The sequence below is a fragment of the Sesamum indicum genome, linkage group LG3 (genome assembly GCF_000512975.1).
Source record: "Sesamum indicum cultivar Zhongzhi No. 13 linkage group LG3, S_indicum_v1.0, whole genome shotgun sequence".
Lineage (NCBI taxonomy): Eukaryota > Viridiplantae > Streptophyta > Magnoliopsida > Lamiales > Pedaliaceae > Sesamum > Sesamum indicum.
The window spans coordinates 21,548,556-21,570,551 of NC_026147.1; the positions used below are offsets into that span (position 1 = coordinate 21,548,556).

Here is a 21,996-nt window from a genome sequence, read left to right on the forward strand (position 1 = left end):
AGTTTTTAAAATACAGATTAGTTTTGAATCTTTTACTAATATAAATTCACGTTATCTATATTTATTAGATGTACTAAAAAATTTAGTCAACATTTATAGTATGATTTTATTGATATTATTAGAAACATATATAGATTACAGTCTTCAAATTATAAAGCATCGTAATGTAGATTAAGTATTTATAATTAATATTTAAGTGTATTATTATTAACTTTACAAGAAAAGAAAAAAAAAATATATAGCCTAATCAAATAATAATGGATCAACCAAAAAGAAGTAAAAAAAGAAAAGAAAAAAAAAGGGTTAAGTGTAAGCATGCATGTTGGTTCAAAACTTGTTGAAATCCCACATGTCCCCGTCTCTTACTTCCTCAAACACGTACCCCACCCTACTCCTCCAAGTGTCACTTCACCTTGTCATATCCCTTTATGTTGCCGCCATTCGCCCTATTCCCTCTTATAACCCCCCACCCCCCCCCACATTACTCCTCCTCACCCCCCTTCTTCTTCCTCCCTTTGCTTTGGGATTTGATTTTCCTCAAAATGATCCAGACAATCAGCCCTTATGCCTCTGCAAGAACCGCTGAGATCATGTCCAGGTACAGGCCTATTGCGCCCAAGCCTGAGGCCCCCTCCCCCAATTCCCCCGCCGAGAATGACAATTCAGCCCTCCCCAATGGTATAAGGAAGTCTCCTTACTTGAGGAACGTCTGGGCTCACCTCCAGGCCCGCCCCACCAGGACCCGCAAGCGCGGCCGCACTGCTGCCTTTGCCCCGCCCTCCGTCAAGCGGACTAGAACCTGTCTCCAGGGCCTCTCCCCGCCTTATCAGGTCATTACTAGTTCTCCTGCCAAGAACCTGGCCATGCATGGATTTTCTCATGGTCCGCCTCAGATTTCTCTTCTCCCGAATCTTGTCCCGCTTAAGTGCGGCCTCGACACCGCCGTCACTACCCTGGCGGAGTCGGTGGCGCTTCCTCTACTATGCTGCACCGCCGCCGCCGCCGCTGCCGTTCAGGCCCCTATTTTCAACCCGGGGAAAGAAATGGACAACTCCTGCAGCAAAGGGATAGATTTGAACATGACAGCTACAGATCAAGGGCCCGAGGAATTAGACTTCTTGCCGCAGCTTCAAGAGCCCGTGAAGCCAAGCGTCATCTCGCCTCGGCCTGTCCGTCCTGTCGGCTCGATCATAATTGTGAGTAATATCGCTGAAGATCCGGGGCGGCAAATGACCACGCTGAAGGCGCGCGCGGAAGAGGTGGAGGCGGCCGTAGAGGCGGAAGAAATTCCAGCTATAGTATCCGATTCAAACAACAAGGTGAGGATCACCAACTCGGCCTACAAGGAGATGGTGGGCCAGCCGGAATGCCGCCGCCACAAAGAGCGGAGGCGGTGCATGCAAGAGGATTGGTGGAGAGGTCCTGCTCCATTTCGAGGATTCGGAGCACCAAATAGCGTCGGCGGGAGGATTCAGCTGCCGGGTGAAAATCGAGTGGGAAAGCAAAGGGAAGAAGAATAGCGTGAATGCTTGTTGCGAGGGTGTGAAATTGGGGTGTCAGGCGAAGGATTACCAGTTCTTGTGGAGGTTTCGGGCAATGGAAGAAGCCTGAAAAACGTGGATGATTGCAAGTTGTAAATGATGATGAACTAACGAGTAATAGATGAAATGATAGTGGTGTTGTGTAGTATATGAATGATAATTAGACAGCGGTTTTATGTATACTTAATTAGATGCACACAGATCAGTATCATCTTCTCAGTAAATATTATTTTATCATCTGCATTTGCATCTGTCTCACTTTCTTGTTGCTTGTAAGGAATTTGCAACAGATATTATAAATATCCTTCCCAATGGACCTAATCATCCTTAAATTATATTCATTTCTCCTCCTCTAATTATAAATTTTTAGAAATTATCCATTTTCTTTTTTAATTATAATACTCTTTAGTTTAATAATATATTGATTCATGCGGTTTTATTTAGATTTTGTATTAAATTGCTAGCTTTTAATTCAAATTTTGTATTAAACTACTCAAAAAATGTTATCTATCATAATTACTTTATATACTTTTCTTCCAAGTCCACCATAAAATTAATTTTCACATTCTTTGTTTGTAATATCTTTTTTCAACATTAATTATTTATTTTAAATTAAAAGTTTGGTGTAGACTTACATAATTCAGTATAGGTGTACATAATCTTTAAAAAAATAAATATTTTATAATTATATTAAATTTAAGGGATTCGAACTAATCTATTTTAATAAAAAAAAATTAGCTACATTTAAGTGGGAATTATGTGATCTTTTTCTTTGTTTTTCAGTTACCACATTGTCGCGGAAATCAGGGCGAGAATAGTGAAATCAGATACACAGAATTCCATCGTTCATGTCTGTGTGCGCAGAGAATCGGATTACAGTATAAATTTCATTAATTAATGTCATGTCATGAAATCTTATGCTGTCTACCTGTCTGTTTTGTTATTAGTGTTGACCAAAAGGAAATATGATGGATTAATCTCTGTTTGATATTTATTTTGTGAAAAACAACTAATGTTTTAAATAATTGGGCAGGGGATGGAGGTAATTAATCATAGATTGCACTGCAAAAAATTAATTTCTCAATGCACTATAAATAACTACCAACTTAAAAATATAGATAAATCAATATTATTAATTACAATTAAACAAAACTAATATAAAAATTAAAATTTTTATTACAATTAATTAATATTTATCATTATTTTAACTATGACTCATTTTTAATTTCCTCTCTAGAAACAATAAACTTAAAATATAGAGCAGTAAACAATTTTTTTTTCGGATTTTTGAACTTGATCATATTCCTTTTTTTTTAAAAAAAAAATTATGTTTTGAGATAAAACAGACGAGAGTTCATTCAAGACAACGTCGTTGTGGCACAAGATTATTCTTCTAGCATACTTCATATGATTAACAACAACATTACCACACATGATCTTGTCGTTTATTTGGAATTTTCACAAAGAGTTTAATTTTATTTGGTTTTATTGGGTGTGATTTGGACTAACTATGAACTTTAATAATTTTTACAAAAATCAATCTTATGTTTCCTTTTAATTATATGAACTTCTAACACATCCATCACATATTTAATTATATGATGTGAATAAGACGTGTAAAGAATATTTCATAATGAAAATAATTAATAGTCTAAAAACCTTAGGGGAAATTACAAGAAGCTCTTATAAGGTTTAACATAATTATAAATATCTACTTGTTGTTTGAAAAATTACTACTATCGTCTTGATTTTAATAATTATCTAATAATGAGCATAATCCGTTAATCTTCATTAAGTTTTTATTAAATTTTTTATGATGAACTAATTAAAATGATCTTAATATTATGGATTAATTATAATATTAATTATTTTTTTTGAATTTTTTTATAAACTAAGTGGATATTTTTTTTACTATTTTTCAAATTTTTGCATTCATGTTATCTAATTTTTTTATAATTTTTATTTTTAAAAAAAATACAGTAAAAGCAAAGTGATAATTTTAGTCTCAGTGGTTCATTCAAGATTACATAATTTTATTAAATATTAGAGAATATTTATAATTTTTTAAATAACAAAACAATATTCGTAATTATACCAACCTTTCTGGAATCTAGGTATATAAGTTACTAAAAAATTTATTATGAATTTATTCAACAAATTCCAACCCTTTGGACTGATTCAAGCAATACCGGCGCCTGTCATGTTTGGACTCTCCGCATCCATCCATCGATGGATTGTCCATTTCCTTTCCCGATTGCCATTTGTTCTTAGTTTACATCGAAAATCTATGTTCATTGGACATATCCCTTTTGTCCTCTTCACACTTCTGCCAACTTTCCCCACAACTCAAAACTAACACACACACATTATCACACCCACAAGAACACACACAGACACACTCGTCTGTTGATCAATGGATCTCCCAAACGAAGATGACCCGATTCTGATCGAGTTACAAGCTGCTCATTCTGATCTTAAAACCCTAATCAAAGCATCTGTCGACATGAACACAAGTTACGAGAAGATGGATGAAAAGTTTGAGTACATACAAGAAAACCTGAACATGGCTTCAAAAAGGGTAGCCCCATTGCAGTCCCTGTCCATAGCAGCCAAAGCTCTCGAGACGAGGATAAACCGGGCAGTATCTCCAGGCCTGGCCCTCCTGGAGAGCTTCAAGCTCTTCGAATCCGTCCAGCGCAATCTTCTTGAGATAGCCTCAGGGCTGCTGGCTGAGAAGAATTCAAGGAAGAGGCTGGAGAAGCTGATCAAGTACGTGGACTGCGTGGATAAGTTAAAAGAAGCGATTGTTTGCATCAGCCGAGAGAGCGATCCAGCTATTCAAAAGCTGCAAGAAGTTGTTGAGTTCTTGAGCAGGACTAAGGCCACGGATCGTTACAGGACGGAACGTCTGAGGGAGACGTTGATCACTCTTAAGGCAATCTGTGAGACGGAGGTGGATTCTATGAGCTTTGATGGGCTTCTGGACGAGGCATTGTTGAATTTGCAAGACGAGTATGAGGGCCTACTGAAGAAGCTAAGGCATCAGAATATAGGTGAACATCAGGGGGAAGCTGTGGATGGTAAGAACTTGGTGAGTAATAGTTTGGGCAGCGAGCTGGAGGTTGAGGTACTTAGGAGGATTTCTGAGACATTGGCGGCAAATGATTGCTTGGATTTATGCATTGACATGTTTGTAAAGGTGAGAGTAATTGTTTCTGTGTGTGTCTGTGTGTGTGTTTTCTCTCTTTTTCATGATTTCTTGTCCATTGATTTACAAGTCAGTTAGAAATTAGACTTGTTTTGATTCATTCATGAAAGATCATTGACCTGATTTCATGTATGGTAAAGGCTTCCTTAATTCTAGTTATGTCTTTTGCCCTTATTTAACAGGTGAGGTATATAAGGGCAGCCAAAGCCTTAATGAGACTAAATCCGGACTACCTAAAAACTTACACCCCTGAAGAAATCGACGAAATGGAGTGGGAGAGTTTAGAAACATCAATAGCTCTTTGGATCCAGCACTTTGAACTGGCAGTAAAAATTGTTTTCGTAGCCGAAAAGAATCTCTGCAGCCAAGTTCTAGGAAGCATCATGGAAGGAATGGTCTGGCCAGAGTGTTTCATCAAGATTGCTGATAGAATATTTGCTGTCTTCTTCCGATTTGGAGAAGGTGTGGCACGAAGCAGCAAAGAACCCCAGAAGCTGTTCAAGCTTTTAGACATGTTTGATTCACTAGAAAAGCTCAAACCTCAATTCTCCGACGTTTTTGATGGGGAATCTGGTGCTGATATCTGCTCCCGGTTCAGAGAACTAGAGAAACTCCTTGTCCATGCATCAACTAGAGTCTTTTGGGAATTCGGCCTGCAGATTGAAGACAATCAAGACGGCTTCCCTCCACCTCAAGACGGCTCTGTTCCTAAACTCGTTCGCTACGCCATTAACTACCTCAAGAACCTCACTATCGACAATTACAGTGCACCGATGGCACAAGTACTCAGAACTGAGCAGCTCTGGAAATCTGGGATCCTCTCAAATCCCGAAAACGACCAAGATTTGCTCAAAGGCGCTGTTTCCAATGTCATGGAGGCTATCCAGAGGAACGTCGAGTCCAAGAAATCGCGTTACAAGGACAAAGTTCTTGCACAAATCTTTGCCATGAACACATACTGGTACATATACATGAGGACTAGAAACACCGAACTCGGGAAGCTATTGGGAGAGCCATACATGAAGAAGAGATACAGATACGCAGCAGAAGAATCAGCTTATCTGTATCAGAAACAAGCCTGGGGTAGTTTAGTGAAACTCCTGGACAAAGAAGTAATCAGGAGACTGAACAACAAAGAGGAAGTTGGAGGCGTAGTGAAGTTGAAAATGGAGGCTTTTATGACTGGATTTGAAGAGATATGCAAGAGGCATAGGAGCAATTACAAGATTGTTTCTGATGCAGATTTGCGGGAGCAAATCAAAGACGCCACACTCAGGTTTGTTCTGCCATCATACACAGAGTTTTTCGGCACATATTCCTCGATTTTTCTCCAGGGGAAGTCTTATCTGCCCCCTGAATCAGTAGAAGCATTGTTGAGGCAAAATTTTGAGGGTGGTGATCAAGGGGGTGCTGATGGAAAACCACATCGTGATTCGGAAGATTAGCCAGACGGGAGGGCGTCTGTCGATAGATTGCCTTTCAGAAAAGGTCCTCAAACATCCAGATTCGATGATAGTGATTTGTGAAGTAGCTAGTACTACATTTTCAGCTTCTAAAGATGTAATGCATATCAAATTCTTCATGCTGGTTTACTTCTTTGAGTACATGAGTTTGATGCATTGCAGCAAACTAGTCCGTTGTTGTCTGAATAATTCTGCTGAAATGAGGATGTCTGGTTTGGAGCAAGACTGAGCTTTTAAGTTGGTAAGTGTAATAATATATATCTGTCACCATATCCCATGTATTATAGACCAAGATTTCATTTATTTACTTTGATTATTTCTATTAAGTTTACAAATCAATTTATATTTGGTCCAGCGCACCTGATATGGTTAAATTTGAATTAATTATATGATAAGTATAATATATTTATCATATAATTAATTCACAATTAAAAAAATGACTAATTACATGTCAAGTTTATTACACCTCTAAAATTGGTTTGATTCGATCAAATATAGTTTAGGTAAGAATTTTTCCGACACATTCTTGATCTATTATACAATCAATTTATTTGGTAAATATTTGATTTATGATAATTAGATTATATTTAACTCAAATTATAATGTTGATGCAATCAAATTAATATTTTTGCTTTTAATATATGCAATCAAATAAACGTTTTTTTTAATTCTCTGATCTTTTTAAATATCAAATTTTTTAAATAATCTATTGAAAAATGAAATCTACCTAACAAGCTGTTTTGCTGCCCCAAAAATTCCTATAGAGAAATTTTCAGAGAGATTATTTTCGGGGGGATTGATTGGGTTGCTGAAGAGCATTTCAGAGGTATATCCCTCTTCCCCCACTGCCCTACTACCCCTACCCAAATTGAAAGCGGCTTGCTGATCCCATATTCGTTCAAGATTCAATTTCCATACGCAAAACTCAAGAATTGTGGAGAAGAAGCGAAAGAAAATGGAAGCAGTAATTCCATTATCGTTCAGCGATTTCCCCGAGGACGTTCAGCTCTGCGTGCTGTCCTTCCTCCGCCCTTCTGACCTGGCGGGGTTCGCCTCCACGTGCAAGCGTTTCCTTTCCCTCTACCGCCACGACCAGCGGCTTTGGTTCTCCATGTGCCACCGCCGGTGGGGTTCTAAAACCCTAATCGACAAATGGGGTAGTGGCAGAATCTCCTACAAACACCTCTACCGCATCCTCGACGAATACGAGAACCTCATCGGATTCTGGCGCCGCTGCGGCGGGGACGCCGCATCGTCACCCCCGCTCGTGTTCTTTGAGTGGGGCCCGTTTTACATCACCGGTTCGAGGGTTTCGCCGTCGAAAAACAAGGGGTATGAGGTAATCAAGAAACCCTTTTTGTGGATGAGCATTGCCGGTAATGGACAGCCGGTGAATTATCTTGATCCGGACGGTAGATTTGCGTTGACGGAGGAGAATTTGTTGGACGAGTCAGGGCTTGTAGAGAATGAGTTGATTCAGGTAAATGTTAGTTTCATAGGTGAATGCCATGTCGTTGTGGAGGAAAATTTGGGGTATTCTGGGTTTGGGAGGGCTACGAGTTCAGGAAATTTGAGAGCTGAGGAGTATGAGAATGTGTATGGATCTCCGCCTGACAGGCTGATGACAGAGATATATCAGTATTTTGCTAATAGGACGAGCCCTGGTGGTAATGGGGCGTCAAGGAGGCAGAGGAGGAGGGAAAGGGAGAAACAGGGGAGAATGAGGAAATGGGAGCCAGAGCATTTTGTCAAAATCGTAAATTGCTCGCCCAAACCTGCTCGGCCATTGCAGGGCCTCTGGAAGGTACTAATATTTTACCAGGGCGTGATTTTTCACGTTGAATTTTATTCACCACTGCAAGTTTGATTAGAATCTAGACGGGTTTGGTAAATCTTAGACTTACTAGTGAAAGTAGGATTACAGCATGATAATCTCATGAGGTGTTGGATTATCCGCCTCACATGATTACTGTGGCTTCAGATAGTTGCATTTCTTCAGATATTGAATTAGGTTATGTATTGTAAAGGGCTAAAAAACCAAGTGGGATTCTATGCAAATCCTTTTGCTGCATCTGCAAATAAAAGTGTTGTGCTAATATTAGTATTTATGCAAATTAGTTTCTACCACATGTAAGTCATACTCTTCACTATAATTTATCTAATGTAAAATAAAGGGTGAACCAAATGGTGTGGAACTATAAGTTAATCCATCACTGCATCTGCAAATGAGTATACATGTATGCATAATTTTTGGTTTGAAGAGTGTGTTCAAGATGGTTGATGCCTATACTTTGCTTTGATAGATAGATTTGAAATACGTAAACTTTGTGCAGTGCGTTTATGGATCTATCAATTGCTATGAAGCTAGTTAGAAGTGTGTTGAAGATTAAATTACATTAGTTAGATCAGACTTAAGGATCCATGGGAACTAGTGGCCCTTTTTACTGGTCAACCACTGCCAAACCCTCCCCGGCTCCCTCTCTTGGCTGAGTACAAGAGAAGGCTTTGCTGCTATATTCTCTTGGGAATTCTTATTTTGCATTCGCACATTGAATTTTGTTTTAAAATTCAACTGTGATTCCAAATAAATCCTTTTGATATTTTCCCTTAAATTACAGAGTCGTTCATGCTGTGTGTACACCAACTGAAGTGTGAAAAGTTTTCGTCAGTGTTTCTGTCACTGGAACCCAAATTCCAAAATAGGATTAATGGATTTTACTTGAAATCTGGACCCTGGACTGCGAGTTTTAAATGCCTCTAGAGTTGATAATTCTTTAATGTGATTACTTCTTGCATCGTAAATTGAATAAATGTTTTTCCCTTTCTTTTTCAAGTACGGGTACGATGGAGATGTATGAGCAAAGGCTGAGCTTGCCTCAGACTTTCATGAGTTTTAGGTCCACATAATTTTATCCACTTTCTCTGCTTAAGGTCACAGTGGAGACTCTCTAAATTTAGTGTTGCAAATATAATGAAATGAACCTACATAAAGTTTTCGTTCCACCTGTTGTTGCAGGGTATTTGTGATGACATGAGCTTGGATTTCTATCTGGTGTCCTATGATGATGTTGGGGGCATTGCTTGCCGAAAGGTTGGGGACTCTGATAGACCCCTTACTTACCACGCCCCAATATTTTGGACTTCAAGTTCAACTTTTATTGAATCTCCATTTTCTCCTGAAGAGGATCAAATATACAATTGTCGGTTGCATCTGAGGCCACTGGCAGAAGCACATCAAAGTCCTTATTATCCGTCATCTTCAGATGATGGAGCTGTCTCCAGGATGCTTTACATCAACTCAAGCTATGACTTGGTTATCCCAGACTTAGCTGGGACTACTGTAAATCCACGGCATGTTGAGGGAAGGATTTGGCAGTACAGAAACGGGACATTTGGATTTGGGTTTCTACGAGACAATTACATTATAGACTTGAAGCACATTGCAAAAAATGGTCACATTCTTGATACAATAGAACCAAATGATAGTTGATTGTACCTCCATAAACCATCCCCTGTCCTCTCTGGGATAAAGTTAAGAGATAGAGGGGGAAATTTCCTTAGGTAGGATTACCATTGTACATACAGTATTCTGAAATTTAATGTGGGTTTTGCCTTTATGATACTGTGTAATATGTATTGGAAAATAAAACATTTAATTGTTTCAAATAACCTGCCAGTTCAGGATTTGTCTCTGTTGTTGCCATCCCAATTGCTTCTGCGCTATTCTTTCCTTCTTTTCAGGTGATTTATTTACCCACTGATAATAATTGATAGACAGGATACTCGGTGGATGATGAGATACATTATGATGCACTAACATTCACTATGATTATATTCCTTCTCATTATAGCATCCAATGTTTGATGATACCAAAATGTTATATTCTTTGTGACTATTATTATCTAACAGAGGTGGCAAATGAGCAAGCTGGGTCGGCTTTGTGTTGGGTTCAAATGGATCAGGTTCAAAATGGGTCTAAATGAACAAGTTCAAAATGGGTTGGATCGAATTAGTATAAATTATTTTATTAATTTGAATATAAAGATTCCAAAATTTCATACAATGAAAAGAGAAAATGATAATATTTGAATTATCAAAAAAGATAATTACTACTTGTAATGTAATATAACTAAACTTAATATCATATGTTATTTTTGTTTAATGACCATATTAAAATTCATTTGCTAAATCATAAAGTAGAAAATATCTACTAAATATTTAACACAATACTACATTTTATCAAAATAATTCATAACATTTTGAATACTCATCTTGAATGAATACTAAGCCTTGCAACCATGTTTTCTATATTTGTTGAAAGACAATTTTCATGTGTGTAAGAGAAAGATAGTAGTGTGTGAGAGAGATATGTGAGAGTGTATGTGTATATAAAGACAGAGGAGTTGTGAGAGTGTTATTTAAATTATTTAAATAATAATTAAAAAAAAGTTATAAAATTGGTGTTGTTTAAAATAATTCATAAAATTCAGTGTGTGCGTGTGGAGAAAGAGAGCTGTGTGTGCCAGAGATGTGAGAGTGTGCGTGTGTGTATTAGGAAAGAGAAATTGTGGATTCTTTTAGTTTTTTGTTATTTTAATTTATGGGTTGAACCTATTAAGATTCATATCCAATCCATACAAAATATATGTTTATTTATCTCCAACCTATTTTAGAATATAACCAATTCAACTCAATTCAAAACTAGTTGGATTGGGTTGAATCCATGGGTCTTAACCTATTTTGCCACCCCTATTATCTACTATGGTTAAAAGTTCAAGATTTTTTCCTTTTGGATGGTAAAGTTCAAGATTACTGCTGCCATTGATTGACTTCTCTTGGCTCTACAGTGTCAATTTGTTGAAAATTGGAGTTTGACCTTACATTATATTTATAGTTGATGAACAGGTCCGCCAAAATTCTGTTCCAAGACAACCTGGAACATGAACGTATAAGCACTTTTTTAAGAAGAAGAATATTAGTAGTTTGTGTTTGATTTCCCTTTTTAAAAATATGTCTTAAAATTTTCTCTGACAATTAATCCCAATGGAACTTGTACTATGGTAAAAAAGACATGGTTGGTAGGAAGATGAAAAAAGTGCAAAGTGGACTTGCACAAACCAGCCTCTTTATATCTCATTTTGAACATCCACAATCTTGTGGCAGAAGCCAAGAAAACCAACCAAAAGATGGAACACACATATATGGAACACAGAAAACACCAACTGTTTCTTTTCAAGCTTAAACTAATTCTTGATTGCAGGGAAGTAGGTCGTCTCCGATGAGGTCCAAACGGATATTAAGGTGAAAAGCAAACAAGAAAACAACGCAGGATATTTGCGTAGGTTAAGGTATTATGATGCTGCAGGTACAGCACCAGTTCTAACTGAATCCTTGTCATGGTCGCCCTCAAGTTGGCTTAAGTTGCCCTTCTCCTTGATAAGTTGAATATGGTGGTGTTTGCAGTAGAGGCGCCCCTCATGCGCGATGTAGTTGGACGGGCTAATTACACATCCTCCATGGCTGCACTTGAAACAACTCTTATGGTACGGCGTTCCATTCACAGAGACCTGTCAACATTTGTTGCAAGAATTATTAATTTGTACAACTCTCAACTTCATTTGAAACTCTGTTATGCATCAATGAAGACTATTATCCTTCTTGTGCGTTGTATGTGGTACATAAGTATAAGAGATAATTACACTGACATGCATGAGGTTCAGAGATATTTTAGAAAAATTACTTGATTTTGAAAGGCTACAATGCACCGCCTGCCTGCAGTGCACTAGAATGTATGTATGGGGTGTATTGTACTTTTCAAATTCAAGTGATTCTTTGCAATTAAGGAAGCATTCTATAAAATTGTCTCTAATTCAATCTTGAATCATCATTTTTGTTTCAACTTACGCCTTTCTCGTCTATTATAGGTGGTACATGAATACAGGCCAAGTACTAAAAGATCCTTTCATTTTAGGCATATCGCAAAAGTTCTTCAATTTTTCAGTCATACTTTATATTACAAACTTCTGAAGACCGAACTCTGAAGGAAATTTATGAGTGCAGGTGAGCTGTGCAACTTTTCAAAACCAAGGAATAGTTTATAATACATCCAACCTCAAGGTGCCCATCTAATTATCGGTAAATACAATATTCAATGTTGTACGTGTTGTTGAATAGATCAAATGAGTATTCATTTTACCTTCTCAGTTGGGTAGACCGTGTTCTTACAGGCCAGGCATTTCTCTCTTGTTCCAGCAAACATACTTGAAACTTTATTTGCGAGTGGTTTCTGTATCAAAATTCCAGGTCAGAACATCAATGACCAGATAACCATGAGTTTTAAACAAAGGCAAGACTTAGATGATGAAAATCTACAGCAACGAACGTAGAAAGAACGTTATGTAAAGTGAACTGTATTAAATGTAAAACGATTGGGTGATTGAAGGCTGAATATTTCCACCACAGACACTCTCCCTTAATACGAAATCTTACCTCAATGTCAGCAGGTTTCTCTGGTTTTGCAATCTTAGGTGTTCCTGATTAGAACCAAGAAGGTAATGTAAATAATACTTTGATCTGAAAGCTCAAATAAATACATCTATCTTATCCATTATCCCTTAATTTTTACCTTCAAAGCTCTTGTCCAGGCTTCCAGTCCTTTTGAAGAGCTGATCAAAGTGTGGCCTGCAGTATAGGACTCCCTCGAAAGAGTTGTAGTTGGCAAGCTGTGATTCAACATACCATGAACTTAATACAAGAGAAGTCATATGAATTGTCACTGGATTAACCAAAGGGCTTTTGTTTTTTTGTTCATCAGTTGATAGAAAACACAGATCTGCTTAATAACTCTTAGTTCAGAAAATCCAGGGCCATAAACAGAACATTTCCAGATTCCAAGAGTGAAAACTGATGATCGTTAATGTTAGGTTATGAAATAAATGAAGCCCACCAAAAAAGAAAAGGCAAAAGAAACAAGAAACCACACTAATTCTTGGACTATTTACTTTATCAAGATCTCTTGATTAAAAAAAGATAGATTAATGGAATATTAATCACTTGGAAGACCACTAAACTAAGCCCAAAAGAGAAATTGACATGGAAAAGGCAAAAAGTTCAAGGATGGCAAGATTTTCATACTATTCAAAGTGAAACCTCTCAACTCCAAGATCTATACATGAAGGCCTAACTCAGAAGCCAAGAATTTGCAGATCAATGTATTTGTGCAAGAAAATATACACTTCCATCCACTTAAAATTGACATCAACTCAAAGCAGATCATACATAGAGATATTGTACAAGAATTCTTGAAAGCTCAAACCTTGAGAGTGCCCTTGCAATGGTGGCATCTAAAACAGGCCTTGTGGTAAACTCTGTTGTCAGCTGTCAACTTGTCCACCAGATACACAGTCTTGTCGCAAGCCATGCATTTCTGTGTTGTTCCTGCAAATGCCATGGCCGTGGCTCAACTCTCAATCAAGAAAACTTGGTTCACTGTGTGTTGTGTGTGCTCTTTCTTTGTTCTTCAGAGAGGTGTGTATGGAGGGAATGAATGAGAGGTGTGGGCTCTAAGATAAGAGGGGTTGCAGGAGATTGAGGAGACCATTTGTCCAGTTGTAATTTAATTGAAAGAATAGCCATTTTGCAATCATTTGGTCCCTCCCAACTACCTTTTGCTTAGATTTTTTTTTTCTTTTCCAAAGTTTAAAATGAAAACAAATTAATTTATTCAATATTCCAGCTGAGATCATATGGTAAAACTTCATTTCAGCTCTGGCATTTAGTAATATTCTTTCATTCTTTAAAACTAAAAGTTAAATAAAAAAATACCAAATTATTCGTTAGAATAACTCATTTGACAATATAATTTCTTTCTTAACGAGAATCTTACTTGATTAGTAAGAATGAGGCCTTATGATAAAAAAAAGAAAAAAGATAATTACATCGTTCTTTTTTAAAACTTGGAGTAATTATATGTAAATTTTTTATAATTTAAAAAATTCCATCTAATATCCCTGATATTTGTTCATGTCTAATAAATAGATCCCCCATTAATCAAAATTTAACGAATTTGTTGATATTAGCAAAAAACTTGAATGAAAATTCATATTTAATCCGATTGACTCATTACTCACTTATTGCAGGTCAAACAAATATTTTCTAACAAATATATCCTTATAAGAGTCTTTATACCTCCTTACATGCATGGGCGTGTAAAAATTGTATAAGGGTATTTTGATCAGAAAATATTTATTTGATTTGCAATAAGTGAGTCACAAGCCCGTTGTAGTTAATATGAATTTTCATTCATATCTCGTCGTACGTGCATACCTACGTAATTTCTCCAAAATAAAGCATTGGACAGTGTGAAGGTTGTGATAATAATAAGCGTAAATTATAAGGGGTTCTTTTGGTATTGTTTTATTTATAAATATTCCATTATTATTTAAAAAATTCCAAATATTTTTCTGAAATTATAAATACACTAACAAATATCATCATATGACGAACTGCCATATGAAGATATTCATAATTTTAAAATAGTATTTATAATTTTTTAAATAATATAAAAATATTTATAATTATAATAAATTTTAAAAAAAATTATTGTAATTTATTCGGTAATAAGTGTGTTCCATTTATTTGGGAAGAAGTAATAATTGTGGCTTGCAAAGAAATTGAAGTGTCACATGGTTGGTAGGATCCCACAGTTGGTTGGGTCTGTCACTTTTGCTTTTTAACTGCTTCTGGTGATTATGTAACATCAATCGAAAATATCCAAGACATCATGGACGCCACCATCCACTCTAAGTCGCATTTTCCTACTCCATAATTTTGCTGTAAATCGCTTAATTCCGTTTTCCATCAGCCACTCAAATTATATCCTTATCTTCATTTCATTTTCCAACGTCATCGGATCATAATGCTATGAAATTCAAAGAAATAACTTAAATGTATATCTAAAAAATTAATAATAAATTATAATTACCTTTCCTAAAATTTAATTTAAATAAAAAATATATATATGTATTTAAAAAATTATAAATACCTCTCATATAAAAAAGTAAAGAAAAAAAAGTTCAGGTGTAAATGATTCATATGGTATATTAGTTCATTAATTTTTTAAAAAAATATCTATAAAATTATAATTCATAATCCAAAATAATATTTTGGTCAAGTTGACCATAAATGAATATTCGATGGAGGCTAACGAAATGGGATTGTTGTTAGACAGACATTAAATTGAGGATTGTATTTATAATTTTTCAAATAACTAGAAGATATTAGAACAAATATCAAGAATGTGATTGTAATTTACTCTGGTACTAGTGCAATTGGGGGACGAACGGCTATTTTTAACATTTTATTATAATATTTATAACAATTGATTGTAATTTTTTAATTAATATATTTTAAAAATTTTTTATTGATAATAGTTAAAAAATATTTAAATTTATAATCAAATAATTATAACATACAATAAACAATAAATATAACTTTTTAGAAAAAATATGTTGGGGTCGTGAATGTCTGCATTTATTTTAAAAGAAATTCTAAAGTCGCAGACAAAATCAACGACTTGCAATATTTGTGTTATATATTTTAAAAATATTTTTGTTGTTTTTTATAATATTAAAATAAATAAGCCCATAATTATTTATAAATTATATGTAATTAGAATGCTTGCAAACTACTTTAAAATTATTATTACACTCCTAATGTTATAAAATATGATATGATGTGGCAAGATAAATCATGCTCAAAATTAAAACAAAAAACGGATTGAAAAAGATTAGAATATGTGACCGCAGTCAATAACTCGATTATTAGAGAAAGAAGATGGCATTTTAAAAACGTGGTCCGAACTGAATATGATTTTTTCGTGTTATATACTGACTCAAAATTAATTGAATATTTATTTTTATATCTATTTCTCTCTATATATATATATATTATCATATATGTGTGTATGATGGACCATGGAATTTTGAATGAACGAGGTGGAGGACCACGACGGTGCGGTGTGATATGATGGTGCCAGATGTGCGGTGCACCGGAAATAAATGGTGATGATTGTAGAGTGATCTGTCTTATCATTTTCTATGCCCACACAGGAATAAAGAGTCTGCGTTGGGATGAACAGTGTAAAAGGTTGTAATACATGTAATTGTCCTAAATTTAGGTATTGTGTAAACTGTATCTAAGATTTTTAGGTTTTGGGTAATCTATACGAAAATCTCCAGCAATTAGAAGATTATCATTTATTTAAAGGATTAAATGCAATTTATCTCTACATAATATGTGAAATGAACAAAAAAATATCTTACGAAAAAGAAATATCTATTATCTGAAACTCCATCAAAACGAATTTCATATGGACCAAAATTACACTCTGAAGTCACTATTACAAACAGATTCATACTAAAATCAATATGAAACTATCACCTAATGAGTGACATAAACTACAAAATCTTGAACTCATATGCCAATTGACTATAACTTCTTTACATGAAAAAAAAATAATAATAATAAAAGATGAACAATAAAGAAAAGATTGTGCAATCCTCTTTTGATATTCAAAGTCATAAGCCCTCCAACCCACCCAAAAGAAGAAATATTCCTTTGACAGCATTTGGGCATGAAATTCTTGCTCTTTTACTTATTATAATATCTTCCTTTTGAAGCATCCCACTTTATCAAACCATCAATTAATTGCTGGAACTGCAAATTTTCCATCACAAAATTCTCTCTACATGTAATCAATACTTTAATTTTCTCAATTGTACCTAAGTAGTACTATGTTTAATAAAAGACATAGGCTCGGCTAAATCATTCATAGCTATATATGAAGTAGACTCTGGGCAAATCTGTAGGATGAGTTGTTCAAAGCTTTTTAATTTATTTGAATTACTCCTTCACTTTACCCATGTTAACATCTGTCAATCATGTTTTAAGCTGTGATTTTGAATCTCACCAAATATATAGATATTTACTTATAAATATTTTATTCTGCGTTTTTAGTTTTAGTGATTAATTGATCGAATATTGATATATAGTTCAATTTATTAAGATGATATAATCATATATTATCGATTTGAAAAAAAGGTACGATCTCAAGATCTGATGTTGCATGAAACCATGCTTTGTAAATTGGCTTTAGTGATATTATTTAAATAGAAATTGGAGAATTAAAAAGAAATATATAAGAAGGGATTCAGCTGTTGTACCAAAAAGCATAGCTGTTAGTGATGGTACAATTCAAAATTTCAGATCAATCTACGGAGGCTTCGTCAAGAAAACAATTGTTACTGCATAAATTGATTGTGACAGAATTTCAGTTTTTCCCTTTTTTGTTTTAAGTCAAGAGATGAATTATTATTTATTAAATAAATTGATTATAATAATAATAATTCATATTAAATATTTATATCTAATAATAATCAATAATTACAAAAATTATATACTAATCATCAAGATTACATAATTATATATAATCAATAACTATTATAAGAATAGAACCACATCAAATATTAAAATAGAACAACTTACAATATGTTTACATAATAATATTGGTAATTTGATGCCACACAACCAAGTTCATAGCATGGTTCTTTATTTTTCTTTTCATACTTTTATATGGGCTTCAAAGTTCATATGGTTGATTTAAGAAATATAAGCTTAATTAGGTGGATGAGGAAAAGCTCATACATTATGCATAGGGCTCAACAACTCAACCATTTGATTGTTAATTAAAACTATCTCAAATTGACTTCCCTCCAACTTTATAAAACAAAAGTGAGTGAGATTATTATAATTACATAATACGGAGAAAAAAATCAAGTGAAAAAAAACTATCAAGCAAGTACACAAGCAGGGCATTTGGTCTAGTGGTATGATTCTCGCTTTGGGTGCGAGAGGTCCCGAGTTCGATTCTCGGAATGCCCCTATGTGTGCCCCTTTCGTTGATGGTCTCCCTTTTTGAGTGAATCTATACCGATATTTTTGGTTTGATTCAGCGCAATTATAAGTGGAGTTATTATTATCCTTAAAAAGGAATTTGTGGTTCTTTATGTACTTGTAAGAAACTGACGAGCCATTTTGCATATGCTTCCTATGCTTGTTTCTGTCTTACTTTTCTTCTTTACACGAATGGCCTGGGTTGTGGCTGCATTAGGGGGTTATGAGCTACAATGATGTTCTATCAGTAACTATCTATGAAACAGTTCAAGTTGGAATAAGCATTTGAAAAATGGTCAGGGAACTGCTTTCTGAAGATACATGACCAACAAACTTAACGGCAATTGTCAAGCAAAAAGAACAAAAGATAATAATAATTAACAAAAGAAAGTAAAGAAAGGAGAATGAAAAGAAAATAAACAAAATATACCTTCATTTAGCTCCGGAAACAGACTTTTCTAATGGTTCAGCGGTTCTTTTTTTGTCTAAGTTAATCAACTATCATAATGCAGCACTAATTCATATCTAAGGCAAACTACAGGCAGCTGAGGCAAAAAACTGTTAAATCTAGGTTCTGCCTCTTCTTAGCCATACAATGTGTTTAGCCAATGGCAAATACTGCTATGGATCTTAATCTGGTATGGCTTGGTCAGGAGGCACAAAACTTAATTTCCTACTGTCAGGTAAAGTAAATCGACGTTTCTGCCTTGCTCGATGTTGCTGGAACCAGGCATCAGAGTACCTTCTTCACTGGGGAATTTGATATGCAGTCTGAGGCCAGGATACAAGAAAAGATGCACTTTGGTTAAAGAGACTAGACTCACCACAAATACAAATTTAGGAACTCTAGACGAATGGGCCTGACCTTCATCAAGGAAGCTTACAAGAAATAGTAGGTAACTAACCTTTCCACCCAACCATGAAATCTTTGGTGACACTCAAAGTTTTCTTCAATCCTGCAAATTTAACAAACTGTCATGAATCCTAATTGTTCTCAGAGTGTTAAAACTAAATGAACAAATATGTCTGGACTTATTGGAGGTAATAATTTCTCAAAGCTTAAACCATGCAAAGGCACAATATTTCCAACCGAGAGCAATTCTATAATTGCATACTTGGGGTATATATCCAACAGGAGATGAAACCTTTTGACTCCTTGACAACAGCTAGAGGTTTTAGTTGTAGTTTGTATTTAACTACCTTGAACCGCTTTCTTCGTGCATCATCAGGGCTATAGCGAGAGACTTGTGACTGGCGTCCAGAAGCTTCACTTCTATGGCTAGCCACTCCAGTTGTCGGCATCCATCTCTTACTTTGTTCTGCTCGGTTTAGACCATTTCGAAAGTATCCATCCCGATCCCAGGTCACTTCATAATCAGACCTCATGCGTGACCCTTGCTGCATAATTACAATCTTCTTTCAACAGCAATTCTTATTCAATGGCACAAAGAAAATTCACTGCAGATGTCAGCCAAATCCATATTACTAGCATCCGTGATTTTGCTAAGCACCCTATCGAGAAAGGGATATGCTAACACCAGAAACATTGCAGCATCCACCTGAAGGACTAATATTTCGCAAATACGTCATGACTGAGCATCACACGCATGAACAGGAAAAACGTGCATGCTTGACAACCAAAATCTATCTTAACATCAGAAAGTAACATGTCATTGCCATTTTTAGTGAAATAGAGAGATGAAAAGATCATATTCTGGTACAATAGATCATTATATGTTCCCAGATATAGCTGTTTGGTTAGCATTGAGGCCAGTCAAAAGCAAATAAATAAATAACCACATATGTAAAAATTAAACAAGTCAAAAAATTGAACGAATAGCTGTTAACCTTAATTAAGGAGCGGCCACATAAAACCTTCAAGGCATTATAGAAGTCCTTGTGACTTTCAAACTGAACCACAATCTTACAATGGAGACCAGAAACAAGGTCCCCACTATCTTCATCCTCATCCTGCCCTATGTCATTGTCCTCACCAACATCAAGATTCCTATAGATAACAGAACAGCTTAAGGTACAATAATGGGGGACAGCAAATACAACATACTACGAGAGCATGATTAACTGCATATCATTACCATGCTTCTCAAAGAGGAGTATAACCCCACAAGCTTTGAGGTTAGCAATGCTACCACAGGACACCCACATGTTTTTTCTTTATATAGGAACATATTGTTTGACCTTTTAGTATTGAACGGACCAATTTGATAGGAATATTTTTCTTTTCCAATTTCCTAGTAGAGAAAACACTGCAATCACAGGAATAACCATAAAAATCATTCAATTTGACACATTTTTTTTTACTAAGAACCTCTAGCAGATAACATTACAACGTAGATAATATGCAACCATGCACACCAATAACTTAGATCATGTGAAACCAGTGGTGTGCTGTATGCATTATCACTATTTTTTCGTGTAGGTTACCTACAACTCAAGCTATTTTGTTTCATTAAAGGGGTACAGTTCAAGATAAGTTTGTTGAAACCTATGTTTTCAGGGGATATAAGTTAACATAACTATAGGATTGTGCGGTTATTTGTTACTCTAAAGTAACAGTAAACTTACTATAATAAAGCACCAGTAATCGTAGATTCAAAAATCGTGTGCCAGAAAATATTAGCTACTTTAGATCATACAACATATAAACACAATTTAGCTTGAAATATATAGCGTTAGAGGGAACCAGGAACAGTATCAACAGTTGGCCTATCCTTTAGTTAGCAATGAATTCGTGAATGTGCCAGTCAAACAAGGCATTAACAGCTAATATAAGCATATACCTTATCTTTCCAAATGCCGAGAAAATTGTATGAGTTACTAGCATTGAAGGTTTTGATGAAACCCGAGGCTCAGCAAACCATCTTGATGGCACACCTCTCAATATAATTGTATCAGGCTGCTGCCTCTCACTCCTTGGATATCCTACAAACAGATGTGTCAAGTATAATGAATCCATATATATGTCAACAAAAATAAGACCAGACAAAAACCACGAGCAGGAAAATATAAGGATAAATTATAACATGGAAGCATATTATCATCATAAAAGTAAAGATCCTAGCTACACTGAGAAACCTGCATAAACCAGAAGCATTGTACCTCCCACCAATGTGTTCAGGACAAAATTAATGGAACACTGGCGGGCGTTAGCCATGCTGTAGATCGGTATAGCAACATCTTTTTTTGGTAGTATTGGACAATCAATTCCATAGTAAATTGAGAATCAAAATGCTGTAAAATGCCAAAAAGCAACACAGAACGAAGTTCTTGCTCCAATAAAATTGGAAAGTGAGTCAATGTGACGCTAATGAAATGATCTGGTCGGTTAAGCATGCTTGTTCTGATATTACCCAAGTTCGTACCTTTCCTAGTGTGTGCTTGAAATAGTTTAAGAAAAGGATATAAATACCAAATTAGCCACAAAATAACTGAGGATAGACTATAGGACCATTTTTTTTTCTTTGAAACAAGTATCAACAAGACAGCCTACATCGGTGTCCTCTATTCCTAAATTTCTAAAGCACAAAGAACTACTGCAAGAAAAAAGGTGTGAATGCTGTTTCTTATCCTAGCTAATGAACTCTGAAATCTTATGCTTCAGAATGACTCGAGAAACCCCATAAGCATTCTCCAATTGCCTATCAACTCTTACAATTATCCAAGCTTCTACTTTAATCCTCATGTTCCTCATCCATATACCTACATTACAGATATCAATCTTCTTTCTTTCTTTTTTTTCCCCTCTTTTTTGAGTTAGAACATTTACTAATATCCTTAAAAAACAAGCAAAACAAAAGACAAAACCTTGACT

At 35.3% G+C, this 21,996-nt stretch overlaps 5 protein-coding genes and 1 non-coding gene across 6 annotated transcripts in view; 4 read left to right on the plus strand and 2 right to left on the minus strand.

The window, feature by feature from the left end:
• On the plus strand, positions 484-1,708 carry LOC105159096. Its single transcript, XM_011076043.2, is given in 2 exon segments — positions 484-1,394; positions 1,396-1,708. Coding segments are annotated over 2 exon segments (1,068 nt in total). The 5' UTR covers positions 484-542; the 3' UTR covers positions 1,612-1,708.
• LOC105159097 (exocyst complex component EXO70A1-like) lies at positions 3,746-6,516 on the plus strand. Its single transcript, XM_011076044.2, has 2 exons — positions 3,746-4,740; positions 4,932-6,516. The coding sequence occupies exons 1-2, from the start codon at positions 3,955-3,957 to the stop codon at positions 6,192-6,194; spliced, it is 2,049 nt and encodes a 682-aa protein (XP_011074346.1). The 5' UTR covers positions 3,746-3,954; the 3' UTR covers positions 6,195-6,516.
• Positions 6,935-9,902, plus strand: LOC105159098 (F-box protein At3g12350). Its single transcript, XM_011076046.2, has 2 exons — positions 6,935-8,016; positions 9,229-9,902. Exons 1-2 carry the CDS (start codon positions 7,168-7,170, stop codon positions 9,700-9,702), a joined length of 1,323 nt encoding a protein of 440 aa, XP_011074348.1. The 5' UTR covers positions 6,935-7,167; the 3' UTR covers positions 9,703-9,902.
• LOC105159099 (LIM domain-containing protein WLIM1) lies at positions 11,300-13,808 on the minus strand. Its single transcript, XM_011076047.2, has 5 exons — positions 13,528-13,808; positions 12,838-12,934; positions 12,702-12,745; positions 12,409-12,498; positions 11,300-11,779 (listed from the first exon to the last, which is right to left on the minus strand). The coding sequence occupies exons 1-5, from the start codon at positions 13,660-13,662 to the stop codon at positions 11,564-11,566; spliced, it is 582 nt and encodes a 193-aa protein (XP_011074349.1). The 5' UTR covers positions 13,663-13,808; the 3' UTR covers positions 11,300-11,563.
• TRNAP-UGG lies at positions 18,081-18,152 on the plus strand. The gene has a single exon. It is a non-coding gene; the product is annotated as a tRNA-Pro (tRNA).
• The window catches only part of LOC105159101 (A-kinase anchor protein 17B), a gene marked incomplete in the record, with an annotated part of 4,029 nt that continues 599 nt past the window's right edge, over positions 18,567-21,996 (minus strand). The window contains 5 exon segments of the mRNA XM_011076051.2: positions 18,567-18,935; positions 19,070-19,120; positions 19,365-19,562; positions 20,013-20,172; positions 20,966-21,107. Of these exon segments, the coding sequence (XP_011074353.1) occupies positions 19,115-19,120; positions 19,365-19,562; positions 20,013-20,172; positions 20,966-21,107 (506 nt within the window).